The sequence below is a fragment of the Mercenaria mercenaria genome, chromosome 9, assembly GCF_021730395.1.
Source record: "Mercenaria mercenaria strain notata chromosome 9, MADL_Memer_1, whole genome shotgun sequence".
NCBI classification, from domain to species: domain Eukaryota; kingdom Metazoa; phylum Mollusca; class Bivalvia; order Venerida; family Veneridae; genus Mercenaria; species Mercenaria mercenaria.
Genome location: NC_069369.1, coordinates 75,691,379 through 75,708,450, shown reverse-complemented (window position 1 = coordinate 75,708,450; position 17,072 = coordinate 75,691,379). Strand labels below are relative to the sequence as shown.

Below are 17,072 nucleotides of genomic sequence, written 5' to 3'. Positions count from 1 at the left end.
ATCAAAGTTGTTATAAAGATTCTTTTACATATGAAATCCAAGAACAATAATTTACATTTTGCTGATGGAGTCTATACATGAACCTCTAAAGTATACAGTTTATCTTTTCTTGTTTACCATTTAATAAAGTGTACACCAGTAGTTCAATATTCTTTTTCTAATTATAATATCTATTGGTAATACCCCAAGCTCACCAAAAACCATGACATAAGGTATTGACTTTGTAACCTTCAGTAATGTTTTTAAAAATATAAGCTGAACAATTTTAACAATGCTAACATCACCACATCCCCATACCTCTGATCCATACAATAATATTGGTTGAACCACAGACTCAAATAAATGTAACTTTGAATCAATACTAAGCTGCAACTTCCTACTTTTTTTTCAACAGAGCATACATAGCCTTTTAGCTTGGTCAACCAACTATATTTTAGTTTTATTGAAGTTACCATTGTAGTTCAATTTAATTCCTAGATAAATGAAGTCATCTACTACTTCAAGTTCCGCATTATTATAATAAAAGGTAGACTTATTAAAATGTACTTTTCCACGTAAAAAAAGAACAACCTTAGTTTTAAATGAATTAACTGAAAGTTTCCAAAGTTAATGCAGATTGTAAATCATTTTAAGATTCTGTAAATAACACTGTATCATCTGCATAAAGTAACAAAATAGCTTGAAGGACATTTCTGAAATATCATCACTTAGCAGGTCCTATACATTGTTTGATATTTCCACTAGTCCTGAACAATAATTAGACATATTTGAGACTAAATCATTCCAGAAAACAGAAAATAATATTGGTGATAAATTTTCACCTTGTCGTACACCAGTTGAGTAAATAAAGAAATTTGATAGACTTTGCCTACTCTTTACACAAGATTTGGCTTTATCATATATTGCATAATATACAGCCTTAAAGACTTTCCCATCAATGCTATGCTGTAGTAATTTATTCCATAAACACATACGATCGACAGAATCAAACGCTTTCTTGTAATCTACAATGGTACAATATAAGAGCAGATTGGTTTTTTATACTTTAACTTACTGCCTTTAGATTCATAATCACCATTTGCAATACAGAATTAGCAACAGACTATAAGACAGGTAAGATTATATTTTGTTAAAGTTTAAGTATCAGACGAGCTGTAATAACTTTGAAATAATGTACAAATGGTTACCAAGAACAAGCAAAATTTCTCGTCACTTTCTTTTTTTTTCTTTTCATTTCTCACCATTTTAGCTCTGCTTTCAACAGTTGGATGATAAGCAAATTGCTCGGGGCTTGAATTGCTCGACAAACCTGCAAACCTACTAAACTTCATGCCCTCTTTACCTCTTTAATAGAACATCACTTTTTCCAACACCTTTTTTTATGAAAGTTCTATCACAAGTTAAAGTAACGATAAAAATAAAGAGGGAGCTGAATAGTTCCTAGTAAAATGCCAGTCAGTTGTGGTCTGCTACCCTAAAATGGCGCTTATATGCTCCTGTCCGCACAATAAACCCCCTACTTTCGGTTTCGATCTGCAAAACTTGTATGTGAAGTGTATAAACATATCTCATCTCATTTCATGCATTATGTATTCCAGCAATAAAAAGGTGAGATTAATGCACTTGTTCTACACGAATTTTCGCACAAAAAAATGGCGAAACAAGGACCTGTTTACTACTGACTTCTTTCGACTACTCAAACGAAGCATATTTTCGACTGAATAACTTGCTTTATTCCTCAAAACGAAGTTAAACGTGGGTCGATCGCAATACAATATTTGACAAAAATCTTATAATTTCTGAACAAATTTATTTATTTTTTTTGGTGCAAACATTTTGTACCCCATAACAACTTAAATAACAAGACAAAACGTATGGTCGCAATATTCAATTTAAAATACACCTAAGAATGTGTCTATGTAGATGGATCTTGAAAGCGAACTTGAAGAAATTATGTGAGTTTTTCTTCGGATAGGCTGCTTCCAGTAGCTGGAGGGTATAAAAGACCAAAGTTTTATCTTCATCCTAGCTGGTCATTGCATATTATCTCTAAATTTTAGAAAAGGGGTCTGCGTCAATGTAATGTTCATTTCAGTAACGAGGACGGTATCCGCTGGATTGACAGAAACAACGAGGATGGTACCAGGGTACATCGTCAGAAGTATCTTATTTTCTAGACACTGTCTTCGAAAAAATCGATCTAATTTTACTGTGCTTCAAGTTTTTGTGAAATAAAAGCAATGGCTAATACACAGAATGACTGCTTTTCATTTTCCTAACAAAAATTCCCAGTATAACCCGAAATAATACCATTAATCGTGAAAATATATACCATCGCCTTAAAATATCTTCATTTCCACGACAAAAAACGTATTTTTTTTCACAGTTATTCAGGTCATATGAGATAGATATTTGACATGGACATAATTAAAGTATGATCTTACACATTTAATACTAAAACTTTTCCAATCTTCAGTGAAATACGGAATAATTACCTGTTATAGGTGTGAATTTCCTGTTCACCAACATGTACGTTAATCACACGAGGGCGGTATCGCTCACACGAGTAGGTACCCGAATAACCAGTGTGCATAATTTTCTGCTTGTTTTATAGATACCAACAAAAACATGAATCAAGACAGCACAATAAGGATTATATATTTATTTCATATCATAGTCATAAAATTATTTGTAATACAATATCATTACAATAATGGGTACAAATGAAAAATGTTTCATACAAATGTATTCACTTTAGTGAACTTTTTTCAATGAAAAATACTCATAGTAAAGAATATTTTTTTCAATTTTGAAAAAAATGTTTCATAGAATTTTCTTTTGTTTTCCTTTTGTATAGATAATTGTATTGTGAAGATAAAAATGGCCAAAAAAGTATGGGTCACCAGGCTAAATTGTATGTTAAGAACACTTGAATACAACACCTGTTCAGATGAAAAAATGGCCTGAACATGACCAAATTGATTATATCTGCTAGAAGTTAAAAAAACTCCTAATCCTTTCTGTAATTGAATACTAAATGATTTGAAAGGATATATTGTCTTATCAATACATAGTTAATTGTCTAACATTATATGAACAATACTGTCTTTGTACTAAAATGCGCTGTCAAAACACAGCCACAAATGGCAAGTTGCATGATACATGTCGGGCATGATACATGTCAATACAACATAAACCAGTATCAACATCTGATTACTGATAAAACTTATTTTATACATTAGATTCCTCATATTTAAAATTGTCTATCCCATGTTTCAACAATTGTTGACTTCACTTCATTTTTTCCATGGATAGTATCGGCTGCGCTGAAGATGCACATAAAAAATTATAGGAATTCTGTAACAACTGAATAAAATAACACTATATATTTTTGTGTTTGAAAGATCATGTAAATATTTACAGTATTCTCAAGGGAGCCTTAGTTTTCAGCCAGTATCTTTTAGCCTTTTTAAATGAACTGAAGACAGGACTCGATCATGAAACCTGTTTTGTTTTGTTGTAATTTCAACATGTTTTAAAATATTGGGTTTACTATCAGTTTATCATGGTAATGAAAGAGGAGATGGCTTACTTAAAATTTTGAACACCATTTCCTGGACCAAGGAAAAGGGGAATTGTGAGCTGCAGTCAAATTAACCAACAGAGTCGGGACACAGACTTTATCATATATGGTTATAAAAGATTGTAAGATATTCCCCAGGGTTCGCACTTATATCTTTAAGCACATTGGCAGCACAGTGCTCAGACATAATACTTCAATTACTTGCATACAAAAACTTTACCTTGGAAACTTTGAATTTAATTTTTATACACTCGTTTGAAAAACGGGACGTATTATGGGAACGCCCCTGGCGGGCGGATGTGCGGACGGGCGGGCGGGCGGCGTCCACAGACTTTGTCCGGAGCATATCTTCTACATGCATGGGGGGATTTTGATGAAACTTGGCACAGTTGTTCACCATCATGAGACGGAGTGTCATGCGCAAGAACCAGGTCCCTAGGTCAAGGTCACACTTAGAGGTCAAAGGTCAAATTTAAGAATGACTTTGTCCGGAGCATATCTTCTTCATGCATGGACGGATTTTGATGAAAGTTGGCACTATTGTTCATCATCATGAGACGGAGTGTCATGTGCAAGAACCAGGTCCCTAGGTCTAAGATCAAGGTCACACTTAGAGGTCAAAGGATACAAGAATGAAAACTTTGTCCTGAGCATTTCTTCTTCATGCATAGAGGAATTTTGATATAACTTGGCACAAATGTTCACCACCACGAGGCGGAGTGTCGTGCGCAAGAACCAGGTCCCTAGGTCTAAGGTCAAGGTCACACTTAAAGGTCAAAGGATACAAAAATGAAAATCTTGTCCGGAGCATGTCTTCTTCATGCATAGAGGGATTTTGATATAACTTGGCACAAATGTTCACCACCACGAGACGAAGTGTCATGCGCAAGAACCAGGTCCCTAGGTCTAAGGTCAAGGTCACACTTAGAGGCCAAAGATCAGATACAAGAATGACTTTGTCAGAAGCATTTCTTCTTCATGCATGGAGGGATTTTGATGTAACTTGGCACAATATACACCATCATGAGTCCAAGTGTCATGCGCAGTTCCCTTCTTTAGAATTACTTCCCTTTGTTGTTACTATAAATAGCTTATATTGTAACTTTTTCATTACTGGTCGTAGGGAAAATTGGAGACCACTTTTCTGTAGTACAACATGCATGCTACATCCAATTTTGAGGTGTATTTGGACCAATCTCTATGTGGTAAAGATTTTTGTGTTGACTTACAATTTTTTTTTTTTTTTTTTTTAAAGATTAACTTCCCTTAGTTGTTACTATACATAACTTATATTGTAACTTTTTCATAATTGACCGTAGGGAAAACCAAGACCACTTTTCTGTGGTACAACAGGGTTTTTTCTAGCTAATTTGGGAACAATTAGCCTATACCCCCAAATATTGGGAATTTTGATGTGTAAATGTTCCAAACTGGGAAATATTTAGTCCCATAGGATAAAGTAAGGATGTGTTTAAGCACTTTCTCATACACTTGTTTCACATTTTAGAACATCTTTAATATACTTCCACTATAAAATTGTCCATAATTTGGTCAGTTTTAGTGCAATTTTGATGAAATTTTTTTCAGAATGTAGGTTGGGAATTTTTGCACTCATTTTGGGAAAAAAACATACTTTTTGGCATTGGGAATATAGCCGAATAATGGCTATAAAAACGGCCGAAAAAAAAACCTGTACAACATAGATGTTACTTTAAAATTTTAGGTGCATTTTAAGGTATCTCTACCTGGTAAGGAGTTTTTTTTGTCGACTTACAATGATTACTAAACAACCACAAAATTAAAATTCGTTTGCAAATACAGCCCTTACAGAAGCAAGCCTCTGTGGCGTACATGCTGCGTATTTGCCGTGTATATGCCGCGAACACAGTAGTACGCCAGAGGAGTACATTTTACATACACCGCATGCCGCGTACATGCCGCGTACTATTTCGACGAGTACACAGCATGTACGCAGGAGGTCACTAGTACACTTCAAGTACGCTGCACAGACTCTGAAAATTTAAGGAGTACACTGCATGTACGCAGGAGGGACTTGTACAAGAAAATAGTACACTGCATGTACACCGCAGATACTTCGAAATTTATAACACTTATATTTAGTTGCATTAAAGTTGTTTCCCCTTTATGCAGTTACGCCATTTTCTTCAGATGTTTACCAAATTACATGCTACAAAAATTGATTTATTTCATTGAAAAGTGGATGAAGAAAAGCATACTAATTTATTTGATAACATCAGTCTACATTATTTTGGTAAGGGTAAATACTTATTGATGCATGTCACTTATCTTTTTTCTGTTTTTTTTTCTGTCCAAATGATCAGCATTTGCATAAGAAAGTTGGTGGGGTAAGGAATTTACATTATCACAGCAGTTTCGCCACAAGAGTACACAGCATGTATGCAGCAGGAGTACACAGCATGTACGCCGCAGGACTCGGGCCAGGAGTACACAGAATGTACGCCGCAGGAGTACACAGCATGTACGCCGCAGGAGTACACAGCATGTACGCCGCAGGGGTAGTACACCGCAGGCTCATTTGCATGTGAAAAGTGTATGTGCCGCGTATATGCTGCATACTATTTCCCGCATACTAAATTCCTCCAGCGTACATCCTGTGTACTATGTTGTCCACAGCATGTACGCAGCAAGTAGTACGCGGCAGAGCTCATTTGCATGTCAGAAGTGTACTACAAACGTACTATCGGTGTATGTGCGGTGTATATCCTGCGTACTATTTAAAGCCCTTGATTTCAGTACACATCATGTACGCATCATATACGCTGTATGTACACAGCAAGAGTACGCAGCAGGCCTTTTTCTTCTGTAAGGGACAGGTGCTAGAGTAAAGAAATTTGCTGTGACGGGCATATATTGTGACATTCTGGCACTCTTGTTTTAGGTTGATAAGATTGTTGAGCAGCTGCAGCTGTATGTCTCCACTTATGATTTGGCGAATTTGAGGGATTACTGGAATTTCCTGAATAATCGCTTGTTTTCTCGGCTTGAGCAACGATACATGAGTAGTGTACGGAAGTTGGAGGTAGGCTTGCTGAAGTACTACCTGGTGAATGCAGCACAGAACAACAAACAGGAGAAAATACTAGAGTTCTTTGAAAGAATGACAGAAATATTGCAATCCCAGATGGAATTTAAGGAATGGTTCGGTAAGATGCTTTTGAATAGAAAGATATGTTGTTGCATCTATATGACACTACCTTATTCACTGTGGAATGGAATTCTATTCCCTTCTGCTTCCAAATATTGCACTGATCATTATTTAGCTTTATGAAGGGTAATAGGCAAATGAACTTTATTAAGCTTAAGACATTATATTACAATACTTAATTGCTGATACTCCAATAAACCAGACAGTCAATGAATGGGCTTACAATGTAATTACTATTTTGTTTTAAATACTTGATATGGAACTGATTTTTAAGCTTGACTATTCAAAGTTTACATGTAGGAAGAACTACTGTTCTCAGCCATTCGTCTGCATCAGCATCCCAATATGGTTAAGTTTTGTATTAGTACATGTTTGCACAAATGGGAATGAATTGAAACTTCACACACTTGTTCTCTATGATGACATGATATATGCAGATATGCAGTGCATGGGTCGCTTAACTGTTTTGCTTTTTCACAAAGTTATGCCCCTTTTTTGAGTGCATCATAAGAAGGGAAAATTCTACAAAATTGTCGTCCCTTTTATACTTGTTTATGTCAATGTGTTCATTATTGCCTAGACTGTTGTTTATTTCAGACTTTATTTTACTTATGCAGAAAGCCATTTTTACCATATATCAATCTGTTTGCAAATTGGGTATTACTTAGTAATTTGGTTGTGTTGTTTATTTTTCAGCCTTTCCCTTTGTTAGAAATCCTCGAGACAACAGCCATTTTGCAACGTATTTCACTGTTCAGTGGCAGGATACATTCTTCCTCTCTCTTCACAATTTCCTAAGTGTGATTCTTCAAGCAATGCATATCCTTTGTGGAATTTTATGCTTCCAAAATAGTTTCCTATAGTACTGTTTAGTTTACTATTTTATAGATGCTAGCTGCTTTGTCCTATGTCCTTTTGTCCATCAATCCCTCGGGCTACCCGGAGCGTGATATTAAATCTTCAGAGGTAATTCAAAGATATTTTGCTCAAACAACTTAGGCTTGCCAAGTCTCAGTTATGCTGAGGTTTGAATTGAAGGTACTTCTTCAAGAACTGAAACAGACATTGCCAAGTATATACAGATGGATAGAATTTGAATGGCAGGCATAAGTCAGCTGGACTGAGTTTTCAGACAAGTAGAACTTGACATGTGTATGTTTCAAACTGAATGTGATAAGTGCAAATAATACTAGTTGTCGGAACTGTCTAAAGTTAAGATATTGAAGTTGAGTTTAGAGACCAGTGTCTGAACTCCAACATGTGATTGGTTGTCTTTGAGCTCAGTGTTGAAATCGACCAATGGTAAGACTACATTCTAAGGCTTGTCTCCAAACTAAGATTACAACCGGTTTACAATGGCCACATTACGACAGAAAAAAGGGAATTTAGCTTCTTTTTATTACCATACACATAAAATATCAACTGTTATGTGGAGAATCATTAATACTCATGGTGACTAATTTTCATGGATTTTAAAGTTATGCCAGTCCATGAAATTAAATCGCAACAAACAAAAAGTCCCATTCATTTTAACATCAGTAGTTGAAATCCACCGCGAAAGAGGTCTTTTTTTAACACTACCACAAAATTTCATTCCCTCAACTAACTGATTACACAGTGATTTAAATTCAGATACTTTTTTACTTTTTAAATATGTTGAAGACCTATTTTTACACTTGGTAATTGCAGTTTTGAAAAAGGTCTACAGTTTATATGAGAATTTTTAAAATATAAAAGGAAAAGTATTAAATTTCCTTGACAGTATTTTACCAGGTCCAGTACTACTAAATTTTGAAGCAGAACACAGACAGATCAAAGAATTGCAGGAGGAAAATGAGAAACTAAAACAACAGGTAAAACAAACCATATTGTATCTAATTGTAGAAAATATTTTAGTCATTATCTCAATGCATGAAGAATTTGGGTTTTTATATTCTACTAGCAAATCTTAGAAAGAGATCATGAAGGCAAGATTTAGGTAGTAATTATGTGAAATTATTGATATTTGATATTCATGGTTGGACTAATTTGCTTGGTTGTGTCAATCCACAAAATTAAATGCCAATGACAAAACCAAAATTCTCTTTCATTTTATTTTCAGGATTTGAAAGCCACAAATTCATATCCCCATGAAATAGCTGTTTCGGCCAAAACCTTGAAATTTCATGCCAGCGAAATTAAATGATATATCCACAATTTTTTTTTATTAATTCTCAGTAAACAGCATTCAAGTGTAAATGCTCCATATGCCTGAAATAGTGCCTGGTAGGGCATGCGACCTAAATTGTTTGGCGGTAGAACCTCCGGCCCAATGAAACAACCCATCAAATTACCTCTAGGTTGTGTAAACACTCACCTCTTCTAATGCAAATTGGCGTTAATTTATCTCTATTTGTTGTGCCCCACTCCACCCAATGGGTTGACCCTTGACTTAGTCAAAGTATGCATAGAGGGCCTAAAAGTTAGTGTCACATATTATATCATAAGTATTTGACCTAGAGTTATGAAACCAAATAGGAATATTATTAAGAATGTGAAGTTGTGCACCTTGGGTTTTGTTTTGGATTTCATGTTGCAAGACCAGAGTTATGACCATTGACACAGTCAAAGATATGTGGTCATACTACATGTATATAGGAATGTTGTTCAACATGTGAAGTTATGCACATCTGTAGGGTTTTATTTGATAATGATAATAGAAAGAATGATACTTGTTTTTACTCTGTCAGTTTTTTTAAATCTTGTATTTCTTGATGATGTTTTGTGCAGTGTACTGTTGTATTCATATTCCACCCACCTCCCCTGCCACTTGCCCCTCCACATTACTTATCCCCAAGGTAATATGACAGTTAATTTAGTTTTGCATTGTTTACAAGTTTGTTTACACATAAGCATACAGTGACAGGAATCGGGGGAACCAATGGACAAGTATTTAGCTTTTCCACCAATACTGTATAACTATGCTATTACTGTACTCTATAAAGGCAACTAATGTTTGTTAATAACCATTATCATTTATATTTGAAAGCACTGGACTGTTCTTGCTTTCACAGTTTTTGTTGTCATTTACATTTTCAGATTAAATCATTAGGTGAAAATCCTGATCTTGCATCTAAAACAATGAATCGAGAAAATTATTTGGCAGACCGCAGTCACATGGATCTTGTGTATGACTTTTCATCTCTGGGAGAGTAAGCTAGTTTTACCTAACTCTGTGATATCATATAATTTTGCATAACCAAAGTTTTCATGAAATTGAAGTAATAAAATAAAGCAAGGTTTTTCCGACAGCATAAGCTTAAATTTTTACATATAATTAATTTAAAAAATGAGGTTTTGCTAAGACTCTTTTTGCGAAATAATCAAAAAATGGTAAATTATTCTAATTTCTTCTGTTGGAAATATTTCTGATCTTACAGTAATGGATTTTGTGGGCATATTATGCTAACAGGATTGCTCTGTTCACTGTGTGAAGGAAAAATTTGGGACTGAATAAATTTAAATGTAGTGCCTTGGGTAAAAATTTTCACAAAAATAGTGCTATTCTGGATGAAATAGGGTCTGGCAATGTTTATAAAACAGATTCATTTGGCCATTTTTGTTTATCAACTGTTGAAAACTTAACAAAAAAGTTGTAAGCAAGATTTTCAGTGTTTCAATGTTAGCATGTTTTGTTTGTTGTTAGGGATACAGCTATACCTGAAACCACTACCAAATCTCCAAAGAAGTTCCCATTTACATCATCACCACTTCATCTAGGCAAGAAGAATGAGAAACCATCTCCTCTGATCAAGAAAAAAGACGACCAGATAAAAATGTCAATGATGGGAACCAAAGATTCTAAATCTGGAAAGGGCTCGAAGCTGCTACCAGTCATAACAAGGCAGAAGAAACCAGTCAAAATTAACAAAGCACAAAACCAGGAACCAGCAGTGACTGGTCATGTGACAGATGCTGTAGCCAATCAGAATACGGCAGAGGTGTCATCAGCCAATCACAAGATGAAAAAACTTGAGGAAGCAAGGCTGAAGAGGAAGGAACTTCTCGAAGGGAGCTCTGACAAAACTAAATCAAAGGAAGAAAAGGTTATCATTTACCTAAAACATTAGTTAGACTATTTAATATTTATTGTATTATAAAAAAAAAAGGAAAGACATTTGACTGGTAAATTTAAAGTGGTGTGGGGTGGTAATTAATGCTTTGTGGTAAGACATATCTCTTTGGTCTGTTTGATTTTTAAATCCAAACCTTACAAATGGACTGTGCACTTTGGAAAAGACAAAGATGGCTAGACAGTGAAAGTGCATTTTCAGTTAATATTATGGCCGCAAATACGTTACTAGAAAGCTGGCGTATACATATGCAAATACATTTGAGCCGTGCCATGGGAAAACCAACATAGTGGCTTTGCGACCAGCATGGATCCAGACCAGCCTGCGCATCCACGCAGTCTGGTCAGGATCCATGCTGTTCGCTAACAGTTTCTCCAATTCCAATAGGCTTTAAAAGCGAACAGCATGGATCCTGACCAGACTGCGCGGATGCACAGGCTGGTCTGGATCCATGCTGGTCGCAAACCCACTATGTTGGTTTTCCCATGGCACGGCTCATTTCGTTTATATGTGCATGCCATGCTGTCTTACATGACTTAACTATTGGATGCATTTATTTTTATGTACGTCTGCTAAAAAACTTGTGCACTCAAGTTTGTATGTGATGCTTGATTGATTATTGATGTTTACAATAATGTTGCAAGTTTTAACTGAAATACTGTTAAGTTTGAAAGTCTGTGTTAACCCCATATTAAACAAACAGTGGTATGATTGTTGTTATTTTCAGAAACCAATAGAAGGGAAGCAAGAAAGTAGTGTTGTGTATAACAGGTCTGTGTCAGAATCTGCCGCTGATGTTGCTGCTATGAAATCTTCCCCTCGTGGTACACGAAGAACTGTTAGCAAGAGTGTTCTTGAAACAAAGGTAAATGAATTTGTATCTTTCATACTATGTATTGAGGACTAATTTTTTTGGATTTTCTTTGTTGAGCCGATATATTAAATTTATTACTAACGAACAAGTAAAATTCCAGTTCTTTTTGTATGTGTGAAAAAGTTGAAATATAGAATTAATATCCCTATGAAATTGCCATTTGTCTAAAATCATGAAATTCTGTACCTGCAAATTAAATATTATTTAAGAGTATTTCGTCAGTATGTGTTTGTCACGGAATATTTCACAACTGGATAGAACTAAGTAGAAGGTTGGCTTACAGGTAGTCCAGTCATAGAGCAATAAAACGTTACTAGGCCCTGTATTTGAGTCCCAGTCTGGCTGTATATTGTTCTTACCCTGTGATATTTGGCACTCAATGTGGGCCATGACTATTTGCACTGGGAATAGTATTTCAGTGTTTTCTTTGACCAGTAGAAATTCTAAACCCTATTTGGGATGTAGAATTCTCTCCTATGAGGAAGTGATCTAGCTAGGTCTGTATAAAGATGTTGGTTCTAACCAGGAGCCAGCTTGTGCGTGAAATCATGTCCGAAAGGACACCAGAGGTCTTCTTCCACCATAGATAGATCTAAAGTCACCATATAGCTTGAAGTTCTGTTGATGTGACTTAAAAATAATTGTAGAATATTCTAAGATATAGGTATGAGTCCCTGTCTGGCTGCAAAATTCTCCTTGTCCTTTGTTGATTAATAAAAGTCAGCAGTTTTGACAAGCTGAAAAATTAGCAGGAATGCTCGAATCTTTTTGAAATTTTATCATTTGATCGCAAATGCTGTACTGATGATTTTGTAAATTTTGCATAAATTTTATTTCACAGTTTGATAGACTGCATATTTATTCACTTTTTTAAGAAATCATCCTCCATAGATATATACCATTGTGTGTACTGGAGAAAATGCTTCTTTAAAATAGTCAAGAGAGCTGATTTTTTTATGTTGCCCTGTTTTAAGCCAAAAAGTAAATCCATAGGAAATGTTACCAAATCTGGCTGCAGTTTTGTAATACCTTATGACTTAGATTTAACAATAGAAAATAATTCAAAGTACAAGAAAAGTTTTAGTGTTTGTAGATTTTTATCATCAGTAAACATGTCTATTTGTTTAGTGAAATATTATCGAAGAATCGAAGTGTTGACATATTTTCAGATTTTTACTTGACTTGTTTTTTTCAGTCCAGTATGTATTCCTCTGTTTCAAAGCCATCAGACACCATGTCTGGAACATCTGGTTCCAGTGACTCTATGGAGACTGTATCACCTCTAGCAACAGCTACAATTGCAACAATGCTGGGTACCAGTGTGCCTAATAAAGCAGAGGAGATGCAGACATTTCCGCCTGCACCTGCTGTAACAGAGGCAGAGCAACCAGTCACAGTCAGCACAGAGCCCAAAACTCTAGAAACAAGTAAAATATAAAAAAACTGTCAACAAATTACTTTACATATTGAGTTTAGAGTTTTGAGAGTTCGAATCATCTATTTTTAGCTTTACGTAATTATGGTTATCATTTAAAGGCATATAGCTTTGAAACTTTTTTTTTCTAGGTCAGTTACCAGTTAATGAATTGAAACTTCACATGTGTCTTCAGGGTTATGAAACTAGATGATAGCATCAAGTCCAATAACTCTGACTAGCATTTTGGTCAAATTATCCCCCCCCCCCCCCCCCCCCCCCCCCCCTTCACACACAGACACTTTTGGACTTAGAAAATCCTGGTTAAAGTCTTGCATGCAAGTACCGGTACATATGGCTATCATTTAAAGGCATATAGCTTTTAAACTTATTTTTTCTTTTTGTAGGTCAATTACCAACCTCTCTAGGTCAAGTCCCATTACTCTGACATGTATTTTAGCCAAATTATGCCCCCTTTTGGACTTAGAAAATCCGGGTTAAAGTTTTGCTTGCAAGTTACTATCTCTAAAACTAGTGGATTACATCACGTCCCGTAACTCTGACCTGCATTTTGGCCAAATTATGTTCCCTTTTGAACTTAAGACTTCTGGTTAAAGTTTGCATGCAAGTTATTATCTCCAAAACTAATGCAGATACTGGATTGAAACTCTATAGATATTTTAACATTTAGGGTAATATTCCTGCTTCTGGGACAATGTTTCAAATAGTTGAGCATTGGCTGTCTTACAAACAGCTTTTGTTTAACAGCCAGCTGGCTTAGTTCAATAGGGAGAGCGCAGGTCTACAGATCACGGGGTCATAAGTTCGATCCCTGGGCAGGGTTTATGTTTTCCGAGGCTATTTGATAAAAAATATTGTGTCTGAAATCATTTGACCTCTGCCTTTGATTCATGTGGCGAAGTTGGCATTTACTTTTGGAGAACAGGTTTATAATGGTACAGAATCCAGGAACACTGGTTAGGTTAACTGCCGGCCGTTACATAACTGAAATACTGTTGAAAAATGGCATTAAACCCAAACAAACAAACAAAATTTTTTAACAAAAGTGATGGGGAATACTGTGACATCATTTAATTTTGTCGGCATCAAATTTCATGGTTTGGACCAAAATGGCTAAATCATGGGAATATGAATTTGTGGATTTCAATGTTTGAAGATTACTAGTAAATGAAAGGGAAATTTTTTATTTGTTCTTTGGGATTTAATTTCATGGATTGATGCAACCATGAAGTAAGAAAAAAAATTAATCCCAAATGAATAGTAATGATTTCGTAGCATGTATTGAAAATTTGTAATAGATGTTGAAAGAAGTTACTTAATAGGGAACAGATTTGGACAGCATTTATCATCTTATTTAGTTTCATACACATTAGTACTGTAGGCTGTTGCAACAATTAGCTGTTAAATTTTCTCACTATTTGATATTTAATAATTGCTGTTATTTTCAGTTCCAACACGGATCAGCCTAGGTCAAAATTTTAGGGAGAAGTGACTTCTCCCTCCACAGAATTTAGGGAGAAGTTGAGAAATTTAAGGAGAAGAATCGGCATAGCATTCAGTTTCTTGCCTATATATATCCACTTTCTGTGGGTCTAGCTGTAACTTATAAACAGTAATTATTTAAGGAAATTGATTCTTGCATTATCATTTTCAAATTTCTAAATAAAGTATAAACTTAGCTATGAAAAAGTCGCCTTTAAATTTTTATCCGAAATTTACATGTCCGAAATTCGTAAATTTAACAGGTGCACGATCAAAACGGCGTGAAAATTTTCATTAATGTTTCGATTCTCGTACTTTTATAATGCCCGATTTTTGCACCAACTTGTTCAGATTTATACATTTAATTTATTTATTTATTATTTTTTTCGAAAATAATACCAAACTCGTAGGCCTAGTTAATGGCAATCTTTTTACAATATTTCTGACGTCCGCGAAATCATTTTTTATCCACAGTACCTGAGCCGTTCATTTACAGAAATTGACCGTAATTGAAATAATTTTTGAAGTAATCTTTAATAAAATGAAAGAATAATATACAATTGTTGCATAAAATCATGCTCTCGTTAAGTTTATCGGCTTTTTACACGCCGATTGAAAATTTTCAAAATGACGGCGGCTTACAATATTATTGATTGACACTGTTAGATATTAACGCTACGATTGGCTGAAGTTTGACAGGCGAGTAGGCGGGGTTGACTATGGATTTATCAATGATTTAATCTAGAATATGCATCAAGTTTTGCAACTTTAAGTACACAGATAATAACTCGCTGTAAAACTCGGCGATTTGGATTTTGCCCGGAGGCAATAATTAGGCGAAGTGGCCGACTTTAAAGCGACGATATCGCTCAAATCGCCTTGTAGGATGATCCCTGTTCCAAAAACTATAAATTGGCTATAGGTATACTTTAACTTTGTTTTCTTTATTTGTGGTTTTGATATTTTGCTTAATTCTGTTTCAGTACATGAGAAACCGTTCTTGCTGTTAAGTCAGGTATGTTTCATTAATTATGATGTTAAGCCTGTATTCCTACTTTATCACTTGTAAAGTTGTTAATAAAATGTTAATTACTGGTAACATACGTTTTCATAATGGGCATGTATCATGCGTGTTGTACCATATCAAGGCTCAGATCGAGAGCCAGTATTATGTATTTGGGGGATTTATGTAATATTAATAATACTTTTGAAAAGATGTTTTAATCAAAATCATGAAAATAAAAGAACTCTTATTTAGAATAATGCACTGGAAAAAATATTGAAATACACAAGAATCTTGGCAAATATATAGTATATTACTGCAAGCGAGTGACTCTTCAAGCCTCTCAGGTTTTTGATTGCCAGAACTTCCATGTATAATTCTATTGGAAAAAGACATTTCAGGTTTTTGAAAGTAGATTTCCAGGCTTCTCATTTTTAACAGAATCCCCGGCCTGTTACTGTTCAGCTAAATTTAATATGGAAAAACTGGACCAAACTTTTTTTTTGTAAATACATGAAATCTTGAATCACTTTGTTTATATAACTAGGACGAGTATTCGGAGCACAGAGCCTCAGTATCATATGCCAGATTCAGTAACAGTGGACAGTATGTTGCCAGTGTGGATGTTGATGGTGTTGTCAAGTAAGTTTCCTCAAGAAGCATTAGCCATGATCTAGTGGATAATCTGTTGATTCTCAAGAAAGAACAGTTTACCATTTTTAGCTCGACTATAGGAAGTATGGAGAGCTGTCCTACTCAACCCAGCGACAGCGTCTTTCTGCGTCCACATTTTGGTTAAAGTTTTGATGCACTTTCTCTTTATTATTGTAATTACTTGATGGATTTGTTTCAAACTTAAAATAGTTATTCCTCATCATCACCCACATCATATAGCACAAGGTCCATAACTCTAGAAGCAATTTTTCATGAATTATGTCCCCCTTTTACTTAGATTTTAAGGTTAATTTTCATGCATTTTCACTATATCTCTGTTATTACAGAGACGATTTGATTCAAACTTGAAATAGTTGTTCCACATCATCACTTACATCATATGACACAAGGATCATAACTCTTGCACCAATATTTCATGAATTATCCCCCCTTTTACTTAGAATTTCATGTTAAAGTTTTGGTGCAGTTTCACTCTATTTCAGGTATAACTAAATGGATTTGATTTAAACTTAAAGTAGTTGTTCCACATCATATGAAATAAGGTGCATCACTTTTGCACCAATATTTCATGAATTATGCCCCCTTTTTGCATAGAATTATACTTATTATGCCCCCCTTCGAAGAAGGAGGGGTATATTGTTTTGCAGATGTCTGTCGGTCGGTCGGTCGGTCTGTATGTAGACCAATCCGTTTCCGGATGATAACTCAAGAACGCTTGGGC

General features: G+C 35.1%; 1 protein-coding gene across 1 annotated transcript in view; it reads left to right on the top strand.

The window, feature by feature from the left end:
- The window catches only part of LOC128559588 (WD repeat-containing protein 91-like), a 44,174-nt gene that overhangs the window by 7,384 nt on the left and 19,718 nt on the right, over window positions 1-17,072 (top strand). Inside the window, exons 2-10 of the mRNA XM_053551730.1 lie at window positions 6,504-6,768; window positions 7,467-7,589; window positions 8,541-8,623; window positions 9,849-9,961; window positions 10,456-10,855; window positions 11,610-11,747; window positions 12,952-13,183; window positions 15,657-15,688; window positions 16,224-16,318. Coding sequence (XP_053407705.1) covers window positions 6,504-6,768; window positions 7,467-7,589; window positions 8,541-8,623; window positions 9,849-9,961; window positions 10,456-10,855; window positions 11,610-11,747; window positions 12,952-13,183; window positions 15,657-15,688; window positions 16,224-16,318 — 1,481 coding nt within the window. The remainder of the gene's footprint in view (window positions 1-6,503; window positions 6,769-7,466; window positions 7,590-8,540; window positions 8,624-9,848; window positions 9,962-10,455; window positions 10,856-11,609; window positions 11,748-12,951; window positions 13,184-15,656; window positions 15,689-16,223; window positions 16,319-17,072) is intronic.